The sequence below is a fragment of the Halichoerus grypus genome, chromosome 5, assembly GCF_964656455.1.
Source record: "Halichoerus grypus chromosome 5, mHalGry1.hap1.1, whole genome shotgun sequence".
NCBI classification, from domain to species: domain Eukaryota; kingdom Metazoa; phylum Chordata; class Mammalia; order Carnivora; family Phocidae; genus Halichoerus; species Halichoerus grypus.
This window is the reverse complement of record NC_135716.1, coordinates 91,743,690-91,757,386: the sequence shown is the minus strand read 5'-3', so window position 1 is coordinate 91,757,386 and position 13,697 is coordinate 91,743,690. Positions and strand designations below refer to the sequence as shown.

The window sequence follows — 13,697 nt, the reverse complement described above, 5'->3', positions numbered from 1 at the left end:
ATCATGCTTGGTGTGCGGGCCAACAGATTCTTGTTGGGTCTTGGAGACAGATCCAACAGATATCTAGAAGGAAAAAAAATGATTGTATTTGATAGTCATATACATCAAGGGCGAAGCTACAGGAATGACTCAGATTTTTTTTTTTTTTTTTTGCATGAGAAACTGGGTAGTGCCTTTTCATGAGAGAGAATGTTGGAAGAGAAGCAGGTGTAGGGCAGTGGGCTGGAATTATGAGGTCACTTTAGTATGTGATGTGTTTGAAATGTTCAAGAAGAGATACTGAAGATGGGGCTGGTAATGGGGAGTACGAAGGGTGGAAAAAGTCCAGGATTGAGAGCATACACCTACACACACACACCTACACACACACACCTACACACACACACACACACACACACACCCTGAGTTTTTTCCCTGTAAGCTAGATGGGTGTGGAGGCCATGGTGTGGCATGAGATCCCCCAGAGAAAGAGAGTGTAGAATGAAATGGAAAGGGGGCTTCAGGGAAACACTGAGGAATATTGAAAGATTAGGTAGAAAGAGCACCAGCCAAATTGCCACAGAGGTAAGAGCAGAACAAGGAAAATGGCATGGAACCAAAGTCTCAAGAAAAGAGTGTTTCAAGAAGGTGGGAGTGGTTAACAGGATTCAGTGCCACTACCAAGAGATCAAGTAAGATGAAAACTGAAAAGTCTCCTTTGGACGTCAGAGTTATTGGTGTTCCCATAAAGAGCAATTCCAGGATAGAGAAAAGGCAAAAGCCAAATTGGTGTGAAGCGACTACAATGAACACCTGGGGTAGGACTAGACACTTCAGAGGAGTCATGCTTTTGTTGGAGGACTAAATTAGCCCTGCAGTAAAGGCTACTCCAAACCCACTCCAAGAAAGCTTAAGAAAAAGCTTCAAAAGGTCAAGCTGATGCACAAATAGATTAACTGCCTGCTAGAATAAAATCTAATACGCTTTAACTCAGACAAACTCCAGTGCTCAATGACCAAAATTCACAATTTCCAGCATTCAATAGAAAAAAAAGAATTATATACGAGAAGCAGGAAATTGGGACCTATAATCTGGAGAAAAATCAGTCAATACAAACACACCCACAAAGGAAGAGATAACAGAATTGGCAGATTAGCAGACAAGGACTTCAAAAGTTATTATAAATATGCCCTTGTACTTAAAGGAAAACATACATATAATGAGAAGTGGAAGCTATAAGAAATGAAAATATAAGCAATCATATCAAGATTTGTTTTTCAGTGAACTTCCGTCTCCCCCCCCCCCCCGCCCCCCAGCTATAACTAGCCGGGCAGCTCCTTTCTATGAAAGATATTGTTTCATGTAAGTTTCTCCTTTTGTTTCCCTGTATGGAAGAATGTTTAAGTGATCTTGGGGGAACATATCATATATAATCCTGAAGGAATAAAATGAAGCCGGGAGATGGGTACGACTGCCATAGAGTTCCAATGCACTCCTGCCCAGAACTGACATTGTTTGTAGCAAATTCAGGACTTCCGGGCCTTTGAGCACAGAGCAGTTGGCTAGGGCGGAAGGCACCACCAGGTTGCTCGTGTCTCTGGTGCACCTGCCTCGTGGCCCATCTGAACCTGAGGTCTACCAGTCCTGAGCCTATTACAGAAGAGTTCTCTCTCTCTCTCTTTTTAAAGATTTATTTATTTGAGAGAGAGAGGGGGGAGGGACCGAGGAAGAGAGAGAGGAAGAGAAGCAGACTCTGCTGAGCATGGAGCCCGACACGGGGCTTGATCTCAGGACCCTGAGATCATGACCTGAGCCGAAATCAAGAGTCCATCTCTTAACCGACTGAGCCACCCAGGCGCCTCCAGAGCTCTCTTTAATTGCTGGCTATATTATCTTCTTTTCCTTATTTGTTTTCCCTCCTTTTAACTATCCTTTCAGAGCTTTAAGGGCATTTTTTTAAGGTACCCTTAAAATTAAAAAAAGAAATATTAATGAAAGGGAAAGCATTAACATTTAAGAGCTCATTTGAAATATTTGTGAGTCTTTAGCATGGCTATGCTGATTCTAGGTCAAATCAGTCAATTTAGGGTAAAAGGAGAAGGGCTGAATCTTCTCGCTTAGCTCTGCATCCCCATCAAGGTGGTGCAGGTCTCCCAGAAAGATATTCATCGCATAAACACTGCCCTCAAAGCTGAATTTTCAAATGTGAGATCTCTCATATCATCAGTCTTTTCAAGTTTGTTCCTAGGGTAGAGAATGCATGGGGCCCACATGACTTTGGTTCATAGATCACTCAGTTCCTAAAACACGACTACCAAGCGTCAACTTGAAAATTATAACTGTTTGGACATATTTTTATTTAGAATCTTTAACTGAAAGTTCATTTATTTCTGTACTGCCCCACGCTAGTAAGGGAATTAGAGATCGTGTTTTTGGCCATTCCCTGGATGGAGGAAAATAGAAACGTGGGTCTCAGTTGAGTGCACCAAGCTGTCATGCTTATATTTGGTGCCAGCTGGTCACCTGTTGGCAGGGCCAGAAGAGAGCCCCAGGATGAAATCCATCCTTGCCTTCTGCATCCAGCGTCCAATAGAACATCTCCATCAGAATGCCTCTTCCCTTTGCAAGCCACTCCACTGAAGAGGAAACCTCTCTGCCTAAGTGATGTCTAGTTATCAGCTTGTATTTTAATAGCCCACAAATTAAAAACTAAATGAGCTTTGAGGAATTATCTTTCCATTGTATGTTGTTCGAAGAGACACCCATCTCCTTGCAACCGAGCACGTTTTTTTATCTCACAGACATACAGCTAGAAAAAAGCAGGGATAAAAATAAAGACATAGACTCCAAAGGACTCAGGGATCTTTATTCAAATATCTTTGTTATCATTTGTGTTGGTTTATTTTATGCCCTAGCCATTGTGCTCCTAAAATCCCACCTTCTTTCACCTATCTTAGTTCTTCCTTTGACCCTCCATGGACAGGCGTGGGAGGAAGATGGAGAGGAGAGGGAAAGCTGGTCACCAGGACACTGTCGTGACAATGACGCATCATTAGGAACACAGCCATTTAACAGACCAGGCTGAGAAGACATCATCAACAACTCGGACAGAAGTTCATTACCCCCCATCATCACCTGAAATTAAAAAGTACCTCCAAAAGAACCAGTTGCTGCTTTGTCTGCAAGAGGTGCTCCGAACAGTAAACCAAAGAGACAAACAGTCTTTAGTGGATTGTAGAGGGCTTAAGGAGGTATGTGAATTGCAATTAGCCATATGCTAGACATTCACAGCCCAACAGGAAATATGCCTGATGGTGCAGGATCTCTGTGGCCCAGTTTTATCAGGTCAAAAGCAGAATGGCTGTTGAGTGAGGAATAATCCACAAAGGAAAGCTACAACACGATTCCATTCTTCGGCTTCAGACACAACAGATGAGAGCTCGTCCTGTGTTTGTGATTGCAGTCCCGTTGCTGAGTTATTACATATGCCCACCTAGAGTCTCTGGCTTGGGAGACAGGCAGGGAAAGCCCTATTCAGCCCTCAACCTCAACTTCAGTGTGGATCTGGGGGCACATTTACTCTGTTTACAAAGGAATCAGAGTGCAAATGTGTTACAAAGATAATATTGTTCTATATTCATATTTCCACGTGAGAAAAAATTGCTCAGAGATGGGGCCTATAACGTGAGAGTGGTCTCCGGTAGTTTTAAAAAACAAAAAGGCACAAACTTTTGAGAACTTGGGTTTTCTTGTACTTCTCTACCAACTGTGTGACTTTCTCGACGTTCCTTAATCATTCTAAACATATTATCTAACCACCTGAAATTCATCATTTCTATCATGTCAGGGTTGGACTCCATGATTTTTTAAAAATAGTATCCAAAATATGTGTGTGAGTGCGCCCTCTCCTGCACTCTCCTTTTCCTGAGAAAATCCATCCGCTTGCATTAGATTTGCAAAAAGGCCACGTGACTAAAAAAAAAGGTGACAGAAGCATCTCAGCCCTGGTAGGAGTGCAAAATGAAACTGAGACTATTCAAAATCTTGTGCTAGAATAGCAAATTGACAGGAGGATCTGATTGGTTCTGTCTGGCTGTGAATAAGACACTCCTCTCACGCAAATGAAGACTGATGAAGAGGAGTTTATATTGTTTAAAATGCATTATGATCTTTTGGCTCAAATAGCTGTATGCTAGTAAACGAGGGATTCTTTTGGTTCTGAGGATCCTGCAGATTCTTTTTGTGAATTTGTGCATTATTGTAACTTTCTACTAAGTGACTTTCATTACCGGGAGATAACGATGTTTGGCTACATTCTTCTTAAGGCAGATGAACACAGGGACAAGAGCCGTTAGACTGAAGAAGGTTGACTGGATTGCAAAGCCCCCTTTATGATTTACTTGGTCCATGTCGTTAAGTTTGGATTTGGGGTTGATTTCATGATCAGATAATAGAGCAAGCGTGCAATTTATGTAGTTGCCAACTCCTCCTCCTCCACTCAGGCCATCCAGAATTGTAGCCAAGAAGGAAGTCTTCACTGGAATGCAAGGGCCCAGACAGAGGGAGAGGCTCTGCTGGCTTAATGCCGTATTCCTCACACCCAGAACATCCCCCGGGACGGAGGCGTTGCTCAGCAAGGGTTTGTCGAATGAATTTAATACTTGCATTTTCAGAATAATTTAGGATTGGCGACCTCTCCTTTCTGAGATTGAGTAGATCACACTTGATTCTCTGAAATCTACTTTGGCTGCCTATTTTCTGAGAGCAATGTCAATTGTTGGTTTTAACTGGAAGGCCCAGTTGTGGTTAAAACTCTCCATATGCAGGTTATCATCAGCTTTGAGCAACACTCAACAGCTAAGGTGGTGGAGGCAGTTCCAGCCGCATCCAGATTTTAATCTGGGGCAACTTGGAAGCACTTGTCCTCGTATAGGGTACATGTTCACCCATCCTACTGCACTGTAGTCCCAGTTTATTGACCCCATGAGTAAAGCAAATTCATCATTTTGGGCTGTATTCCCTTGTTGGATAACTCCCGGGTAAGAAATAGTAGCAGCAACCACAGGAACAACAACACGGACATTTTCATTAAAGTTGAGCTTGTTGAATTAAATGAATGTCCTATTATCTAAGCTCAGTGCCTCTTGGGACAGCATGTAAAATTGGACTCTCAGCAAGCAAAACACTCTACTATCTAAATTCAAGCACAATTAATGGCTGATTTCCCTCATATTTCATATCCCTCTACCATAACCTCCTGAATTTTAGACTTAACTCTATTCATTCTTTTTTGTTTTCTGTTTTTTGGGTTTTTTTTTTTTAAATTCAATTAGCCAACATGTAGTACATCATTAGTTTCAGATGTAGAGTTCAATAAATCATCAGTCGCATAGAACACCCAGTGCTCATCATATCATGTGCCCTCTTTAATGCCCATCCTCTTTTCCTTTATTGCTAAGGTTTAAGACATGGGAATGGTCAATTTCTCCCCATTAATTTAGATTTATTTTAGTATGTGAATGACAGTTGTTGGTTTGGGAGGCTGGTTGATGGAGACACATTCATCTCCCTGCCAATTCCATCTGCTTTTTGCTTCTCCTCCCTCAGTCTTCTTGCTCCTTCCTCCCGGGAGGGAGGCTTCCTTGTGATCTGGTTATTCTCATCATATTTGCTTTGTTTATATCAACTTAATGTTGACAGAGGTATTTGTACTTTGGTTATCTTTATTAAGGTGTGTTGCTGTGAAGTATTAACAATGAAAGGTTATCACAGCATGGAAGTTTATGAAGAAGGAAAAATGTTCTTCAGATTTTTAAAGAAGATAGTAATTCTCGGTACATTTAGGTGGGTCTATGACACTGATTTCCGAGGACTTGAAACAACACCTGACATGCGTGAAGTCTTGTTATCTTGCACACCAAATTTCAGTAGCCTTCTGGGACACGAAATTACCAAGAGAGCAGAAGACATGATACGGTGGTTAGGTGTGCAGCTTTTAGAATAATAATTTAGAAAGATTATAATGACTGAGTCTATTTGCCTCAAAGCCTTATATAATTTACCAAATAAAGCTTACCGTTTTTCTTCTCAGATCCCCAAAAGTATGTATTTGACAGACACCCTATCCTAAACATTATTTTAATTTTTTGTTTTAAAAAAAAAAAACAAAACCCGCAATGCTCATTACTCCTGAGTGATAAAGGAAAGATTCAGGTACTATAAAATTATGGTAGGAAAGGGCTTAAGAAAAAGAAAAATGAGAAAAGAATAGTCAGATGGGGAAAATACGCTCTGAAAATGGAACTCTTTGCTAAGAGCCACAGATGCAATACCTTGAACCTCAGGAGAGCTTTAATTAGTCCAGCTCTTTCTTCAGAGCATGCTCAGAAGCTCTGGTGCCGACTGTAAATTAGGGCAAGGAAATCCAGCAGGGGCCTGGGTGGGTTAAGGGGGAAGGGCAGGATCTTAAAGGGGCAATGACCATTTAAAAGAGTAATGCTGGTCTGTGCCACCATTCCTGTCCTAGGCCCTGCAACCCACCACTACCAAGCTACTCCACCCTCTGTGTTCCCTACCTTAGTTAATAGTACCTCCATTTTCCCAGCCATCAAGGTCAGAAACATAGGAGTCATTCCTGATTTCTCTCTCTTTTGCCTGTGCAAAATGCAGTTACTATCAATTTTTGAAATTTTACTTTAAATTTGACTTCACTTCTCCATCTTTATTATTACTGTTCTGGTTTAAGCTCTCAGGTCCTCATTGGTTCTTGCCTGGGCCATTAGAGCAGTGTTTCAACTGGTGTTACATGCTTTTAACACTGCTGTCAAGTCATCTTTTAAAAATCATACCAACTCTAGCTTAAAACACTTCAGTGGTTCCCTATCACTTGTAGGCGAAAGTTTAAGCTCCTTAGCACTGCATCCCTGGCCTCTATCAACCCATCAGATCTCAGTTCTGACAATCCACAGGTTGCACTTTCTGTTCTCACACTAGCCAACTGCTTTAAGCATATATGTCCATATATGTCTAATACAAGATGAATTAATATACAAACTTTTAAGAAGATGAAATAACCCAATTTCTACTTAACAATTTATTAAGTTAGCCATATCATATGAATATTTAACTTATAGTTTTTCCATTCCCCATACATCATGATGTCAAAGAAAAATTTTCAAAAGTTAAAACTATGACTTTCTTACCAATAGAGAATGAACCCATGTCAAAAATTTTATTTTAATTGATGAAAGAACCAGTACTCTGGAAAAGCTGGTGCTAAGAACAGTTGAGGAACTGGTAATTTCTAAAAAAAAAAAAAAAAAAAAAAAAATGTTAAAATAGGATTTCTAGATTTGTACAAAACAAGTGAATGTTTTATACAGTAATGAAGTAATAGGTTATCTTTTCTATTGAACATAGTCGTTTACATCTCTACCAAAAAAAAATCTACAAATTTACATGGAACTGCACAGTATCTGGACTCTAATTTGTAGTAAATACAAAAGTTAAACACAGGTAAATTCTCTTAGAGAATTAAGTAATCCTAGGGTGGATCTGTTAAACGATGCTTCATTACTACATTGAAAGGACACACAGTCCTCTTCTTGCTTTCTTATTATTTCCAAGTGCAGGCTAATTTTTCTTAACAATAGAAGTTTTTTAATAAAACACTTCACACGAATCTTCTCCATCAATGTTTTAGCACCACAACAGTAACTTCTTGAGTCACCTAACAAAGTTTTCCGGAATATAACATCTTTATGCTCTCCAGTGTTTTCTCAGATAAAACGTTCTTGGAATTGTTGGGGAGAAAACATTTTCATTTTACCATTCTAGGTTCTTCGGGTGGTCTAATAATAACATAAAATGGATTAACAGGAGAAAACATTTAATTTCATCCATACAGGGAATATAAATATGAGATCCAAGGACAAGGAGGGCACTTGAGGCTTATATGCTATCCTGAACTAAGGAATGGGATAGGGGCTTGGGGCTTCAGAGGGGTAAAGGGTGATTCATAGGACAGTAAGAAGAGCAGATGTTTGGTAATTAGATGTTTGTCCTGCCACACAGGTAAGACTTTCAGATAAAAGAAGTTATCTCTTAGTAATCATTCTCTTTCTGGGACAGGCCTCCTATCTAGATTCTTTTACGTAGTTTAAAGGAGAGGAAAATTTTCCTTGAGTCTGCTGTGCCTCCATTGCCTTCTGCTAAAAATAGTCAACATGCTAAAGTGACAAATTTTGGGGAGACTTGTTCTGCATCCCTTCAGAATCTTGTGTAGTTTCCTGTGAGTTTGAAAAGAGAATAGATGTATTAAATAACTATGAACATTATAGAAGAGTATATGGTTATATAGATGTTAAAAATATAAGCGTAACTACCAAAATAATAATAATAATAATTAATAATGATAATGCAATCTGTAGGTCCCCAAAAAGCAAAAAGAGAGAAGGGCAGGATGAAAATGGCTTTCAGACTCCAACAGATGGCAAAGAAGGGGGGAAAAAAAGATGATGGCAAACAGAAAATGAAATGGTAGAAATCATCCCAAATATATTGCTCACAATAAATATAAATGGATTTAATTCACATGTTAAAAGACAAAGACTATCAAATTGGATGGACAAAAAGATCCTCCTTCCATAAACATGCCTAGAACATAATGAACACAAAAGGATGAAAATAAAGATTATAAGGAAAATAATACCAAAAAACCCCCCTGATGCAGCAATATTAACATTAGACAAAATTAAAATCAAGACAAAAAGCATTAAAAGAGAAAAAAGCTATTTTATCATGATAAAAGGAACTGAATAATTGGTACTTTTATGAACCTACAGAAATAAAAGGAACTTGATAAAAACTCAAAATGATACACATTTTGGAAGATTTTGACACATTTATTAAAAATTGGTATATCCAGTGGCAATACACATTACTTGAATATAATTAACAAGCTTGATCTAATATATAGAGAACCTTACACCCAAACAAATGGAGAATATTTTCAATCCACTCAGTCTATTTTTCTAAAATGACTGCATTCTTGGTCACAAGAAACCCCTAACAATTTCCAAGATTTAATCATCTCTATTCAAAAAGCAGTTAAATACTTAAATTAGTAACCAACAATAAAAGGATAGTTAAAAAATAGCAATAACATTTACTTGTAAACTAAAAAAAAAAGAAAAAGCCTTAACAAATAGTTCATTGGTTTAAAGAGGACATTAGGATGTCATGGAATGGAATATTCCAAACTAAAGGCAAAAAAACCACATGACAAAACTTGTAGGTCAGAGCAAAGAGAAATGCATAGCCTGAAATATAATTATTCTTAAAAAAGTAAAACTAAAAGTAAATAAGCTAAACTTTCAAGTCATGTAGCTAATAAAAGAATTACACAGTCACAGAAGTAAGGAGGAGAAGAATTCACATAATCCACAAAATAGAAAACAAAGAAATACAGGAAGAAAAACCACAAAATAAAAATTGGGTCTTTAAAAAAAAGAGAGAGAAACCTCTAGCATGACTGGTAAGAATGAAAAATAAATAATAAACGATATTAACAATGAAAAATAGGGCACAAATAGAGCCAGAGCATGATTTTATAAAACCGTAAGGGAACAAGATGAGCACGTTTATTAAAAACCAACAAAAGTCGATAAAATAGAAACATTTTTAGAAAAAAAAGTAATTTGAAAGCAGAAAGCCATTAAAATGTATGTAATCTATCTATCTATCTATCTAATAAAGGGGATCGCCCTGCAAAACAAGCCAATCCAGATGGTTTAAAGGAGAGTTTTACCAAACACTTCCAACTCCTTTTAGGAAGCTGCTGTGAGCTCACTGCCAAACGCAGACGGGGACAGCAGGAAGAAAACTAGAGGCCTATCTCATTCCCTTAGATGTGAAAGCCTAAATAAAACATTCGTTGGTCACCTCTTCCGTCCACATTGTATTGGGGGTCATGGCCTGGACGAGGGAACCGTAGGCAGCTGTTAAAACCAAGCTCAGGAGGTGCGGGAATGAGGGGACTCAAGGCCGGCGACCCCTCACTCGGCCCTGCCTCATCCTCCTCCGCACCTTTCCCGCCTGGCAAATGCTGCTGATCCTTCGAGCACCTTGGCATCCATCACCTCCCGTCCCACACCTTCACCTTCGCTCTTCGGTATTTCCTTTCTACCTCCTGCATATTTCTGTTTGCAAATGAAGCTCGCGGCTTTACGAGAATTCGTTTACCTGTGACCCCTACAAAGCTAGCACGGAGTAGGACTGCAAAGCAAGCCTGAGCAGCACTCTGCTCCGAAGGCTCCACAACGCCCCCAACCCCCCCCCCAACCCCGATTTGTGCAAAAGGACAAACAGTGCTGAGCCGCCACCGGGTCGCCCAGTTATCGCGCCCCCGCCCCAAGCAGGGCCCGGGCGCCGCCGGCCGCTGCTTCCGTGTTTCTCCATCCGCGAGCATGCCTCAGCCCGAGCCCACTTCCTCTTCCCTCGGCCCGTGAGCCGCGCGCTCGCGGACCCAGAGCCCCAGCAGGAAGCCCCGCGGCCCCGGCGCCCCGCCCGCGCACACGCGCCGCCCCGCCCCCCGCCCCTCCCCCGTCCCGGTCCCGGCCACCGCCCCCGCCCCCGCTCCCGCTCCCGCTCCGCGCCGCCGGGCCGCGCCGGGGCTGCCGGGCCAGGCCCGCCATGGAGGTGGAAGAGGCGTTCCAGGCGGTGGGGGAGATGGGCATCTACCAGATGTACTTGTGCTTCCTGCTGGCCGTGCTGCTGCAGGTGAGTCCCCCGCCGCCCCCCCTCCAGCGCCCCGCTTCCCCGCCTCCCGCGGACCATTCCCCCCCCTCTGGTCCCCCCCCCCCCGCCGCCGCGAAGCCCGGCCCGCCGCCGCGTCTCCACAAACCCCGAGGGGCCGGCCGCGAGCCCCCCACCCCGCGCGAGGGCCGGCCTGGGTGGGCCGCAGCACGCCAAGGTCGCCGGCGGGCCTGGCCTGCGGTGCCCGCCCAAGCCTCAGAGCCTGCCCCCTTGGGCGGTTCCGCCAGGCCCCCCCACCCCGCCACTCTCTCGAGTGGGAGAAGGAGTGGGAGAAGGGGGGGGGGTGTACTTCAGCCCTTGAGCTGGTGAATAAACGATGCCCAGTTCCGCGGTTACCTGGACTACACCGTGAAAGCACCAGGGAGTTGTTTCTCACCTGTGGCTACGTCACCTTGGAATCTGGAGCCCAGAGAGAGCCCTGATCGGCAGCTCACGAAGGTCCGATCTGGAGCGGGCTCCTGCAGTTCTGGGCATCTGCTTACCATCTTTTCCCGATTCGAGGGGGCTTCCTGGGCTAGATGCTTTCCGTGCAGAGGCTTTATTTCTCTCCGGTTGAAGTTCTGCTGGGTCATTCTGCCCAGAGGCCAGCGTCGGGCGGAGACTCGTATAAGTTGAATAATGCCATCTGCGAAGTGTGGTTATACACTAGAATCGTTTCTTCCTCGTACAGAACTCTCAGACTGCTTGCCCACCCAGCCTAAAAATGTGGGTTTAGTATGCTCAAGGTCACTATAGATACGCTTTGCCAGGCAAGAGTTACTCCTTTGCCCTTCTGAATGGCCCATTTAACATCAATTACTGCTCCCAGTATTCTAAAGGCGGTTCATTCACAATTCTTTAGTAGTATTTACTGTGAGTGGGTCATTGTACTACTTCAGTCAACACATATTTAGTGAGTGCCTACTATGTGTTTGGCAGGGGCTACAACGGTGGAAAAATCAAAGCCCCTTTCCGGTGAAGTTTGCCTTCTAGTGAGGGTGGGGTGAGGCAGGCAGACAGGTAAGTAAGGACAGTGACCATGACCATGTGATGATAATTTTCCTAAGGAAAGTACAGGGAAGTCCTGAGTCTAACCACCACTCCGCCAGTTGCTTAAACCTGGCATAAGGCAGCTGCTCAGCCAGCAGAAGGGGGTGTGGGGGAAGGTAAGGGTTGTCTTACTGATTCTGTTTTCCATTAAAATGTTTGCAAGTTCGGTTGATTATATCACCAGCCAGAAGAGCTGTTCAAATGATGGACACATAGATGATGTCAGTCCTTTTTCTGGCAAAGCAAGTTCTCAGTTCACAAATATGCAGTATTCTGAGGTTCCTTTAAGTTCGTTCTTTCAGCTTTAAATGTAATTTTTCTGTGGAGGAAAAGGTATTTCCTAAATCACAAAAGAGTATTTCATACAGAGAAAATAGAATTGTGTCCGTGATGCCTGATGTTCATTTATAATACTTTTTCTTTGAGAAAATTCTTTTTCTTTCCTCTTCTAACCAAGAATTCCAGGCACCTGACTCCTCTTCTGAACAATGCCACCCTGCCCCCCCCACCCCTATACTCCACCTGCTGTCCTCTTGCAGGCCTAGCCAGGTATCCACCCACAGGGGATAAGTTTATCTTGAGGGTGTGCAGCACTAAAAAGGCCACTGATCTGGGTTCAGGACCTGCTGTTTCCCTCACTTAACTTTTCTTTATGGCTGACCCAGTTGGTTAGAGTTTAGTACCAAAGAGCTCTAAGCCTGAGACCATGACTGTTGACTGATGCCTGCCTGACATGTGGTCAGTATTTGCCATCAAAGAACCAGGTCTTAAGAGTGTTGGGAATGCGTGACTTTATCTTTAGGTGTGGGCTGGGAAGTGCCTGTGCAGGGGAGCCCTGGGAGCCCCATTACACGGTTGTAACACGATGCTTCCATCATCTTGTGGGGTTTGCTTCTTCCAACAGAGGAAAAAGTTACGAAGCCCTTTTCAGAGTAGGCTTAGATGGGAGGTTGATGTTTGCTTTAAAACCCAAAGCCCTGGGCGCCTGGGTGGCTCAGTTGGTTAAGCGACTGCCTTCGGCTCAGGTCATGATCCTGGAGTCCCGGGATCGAGTCCCACATCGGGCTCCCTGCTCAGCAGGGAGTCTGCTTCTCCCTCTGACCCTCTTCCCTCTCATGCTCTCTGTCTCTCATTCTCTCTCTCGCAAATAAATAAAAAAAAAAAAATCTTAAAAAAAAAAAAAAAAAAACCCAAAGCCCTGGGGTGCCTGACTGGCTCAGTTGGTGGAACGTTGATCTTGGTGTTGTGAGTTCGAGCCCCGTGTTGGGTGTCGAGATGACTTCAAAAAATAAAATCTAAAGAAGAAATAAATAAATAAAAATAAAAACCAAAGCCCTGGTCTCCCGTTGCCCAAGGAACGTAGAGACCACCTGCACAGCAGCCCTGCCAGGGAGAGGGAACCCTGCCAGAGAGCACTGCACATTGTGGATGGGACTGCCAGGGAGAGGGACAGCCAGACAGGGAGCCTCTGCTATGGCAGGATCCTTTTCTGCATCTGCGGTTTGGTAATGGCCATCCCCAGCTGAGAAACACAGCACTAGGGGGACAGAGATAGGAAGTTTATATCCTTTTGCGTTTTCTTCCTTCTGGGGCCATTAGTATTATTTCTAATGGTTTTAACTCCCTTTTCAAACACATCCAAGTTCAAACTAAAAGGACAAAACCACATTACAAAGCCAACTGTAAGGGTCTTTAGGTTAACTGTTTTCTTGGATTATTGATACCATCACATAGCTCATCAAAAGTTACCTCAATATCCAGTTTCCTTTAGCTAGGAGACTTATCTTCACACTCTTTGCAAACACAATCTTTGGAATCTCTATAGTGGTCACCTTTCAGGTATGAAAAGAACAGATGCAGATTTTATAGATTTC

General features: G+C 42.8%; 1 protein-coding gene and 1 long non-coding RNA gene across 6 annotated transcripts in view; one reads left to right on the top strand and one right to left on the bottom strand.

Moving 5' to 3' along the window:
* Positions 1 to 2,841: 2,841 nt before the first annotated feature.
* LOC144381874 (uncharacterized) lies at positions 2,842 to 11,448 on the bottom strand. 2 transcript variants are annotated; one of them, XR_013447969.1, is made up of 3 exons: positions 11,131 to 11,448; positions 7,182 to 7,282; positions 2,842 to 5,914 (listed from the first exon to the last, which is right to left on the bottom strand). It is a non-coding gene; the product is annotated as an uncharacterized LOC144381874 (long non-coding RNA). The 2 variants fall into 2 exon arrangements; XR_013447968.1 differs by having other exon boundaries at positions 11,171 to 11,448.
* The window catches only part of SLC22A15 (solute carrier family 22 member 15), a 122,613-nt gene continuing 119,517 nt past the window's right edge, over positions 10,602 to 13,697 (top strand). For 2 of the 4 annotated variants that reach the window (XR_004923910.2, XM_078072567.1), the window contains exon 1: positions 10,602 to 10,758. Coding sequence is in view for 2 of the 4 variants with exons in the window: in XM_078072567.1 (XP_077928693.1) it covers positions 10,672 to 10,758 (87 nt within the window). In the remaining 2 variants the exon portion in view is untranslated. The remainder of the gene's footprint in view (positions 10,759 to 13,697) is intronic. The other 2 variants (XR_013447967.1, XM_036113347.2) reach the window with 1 other exon arrangement.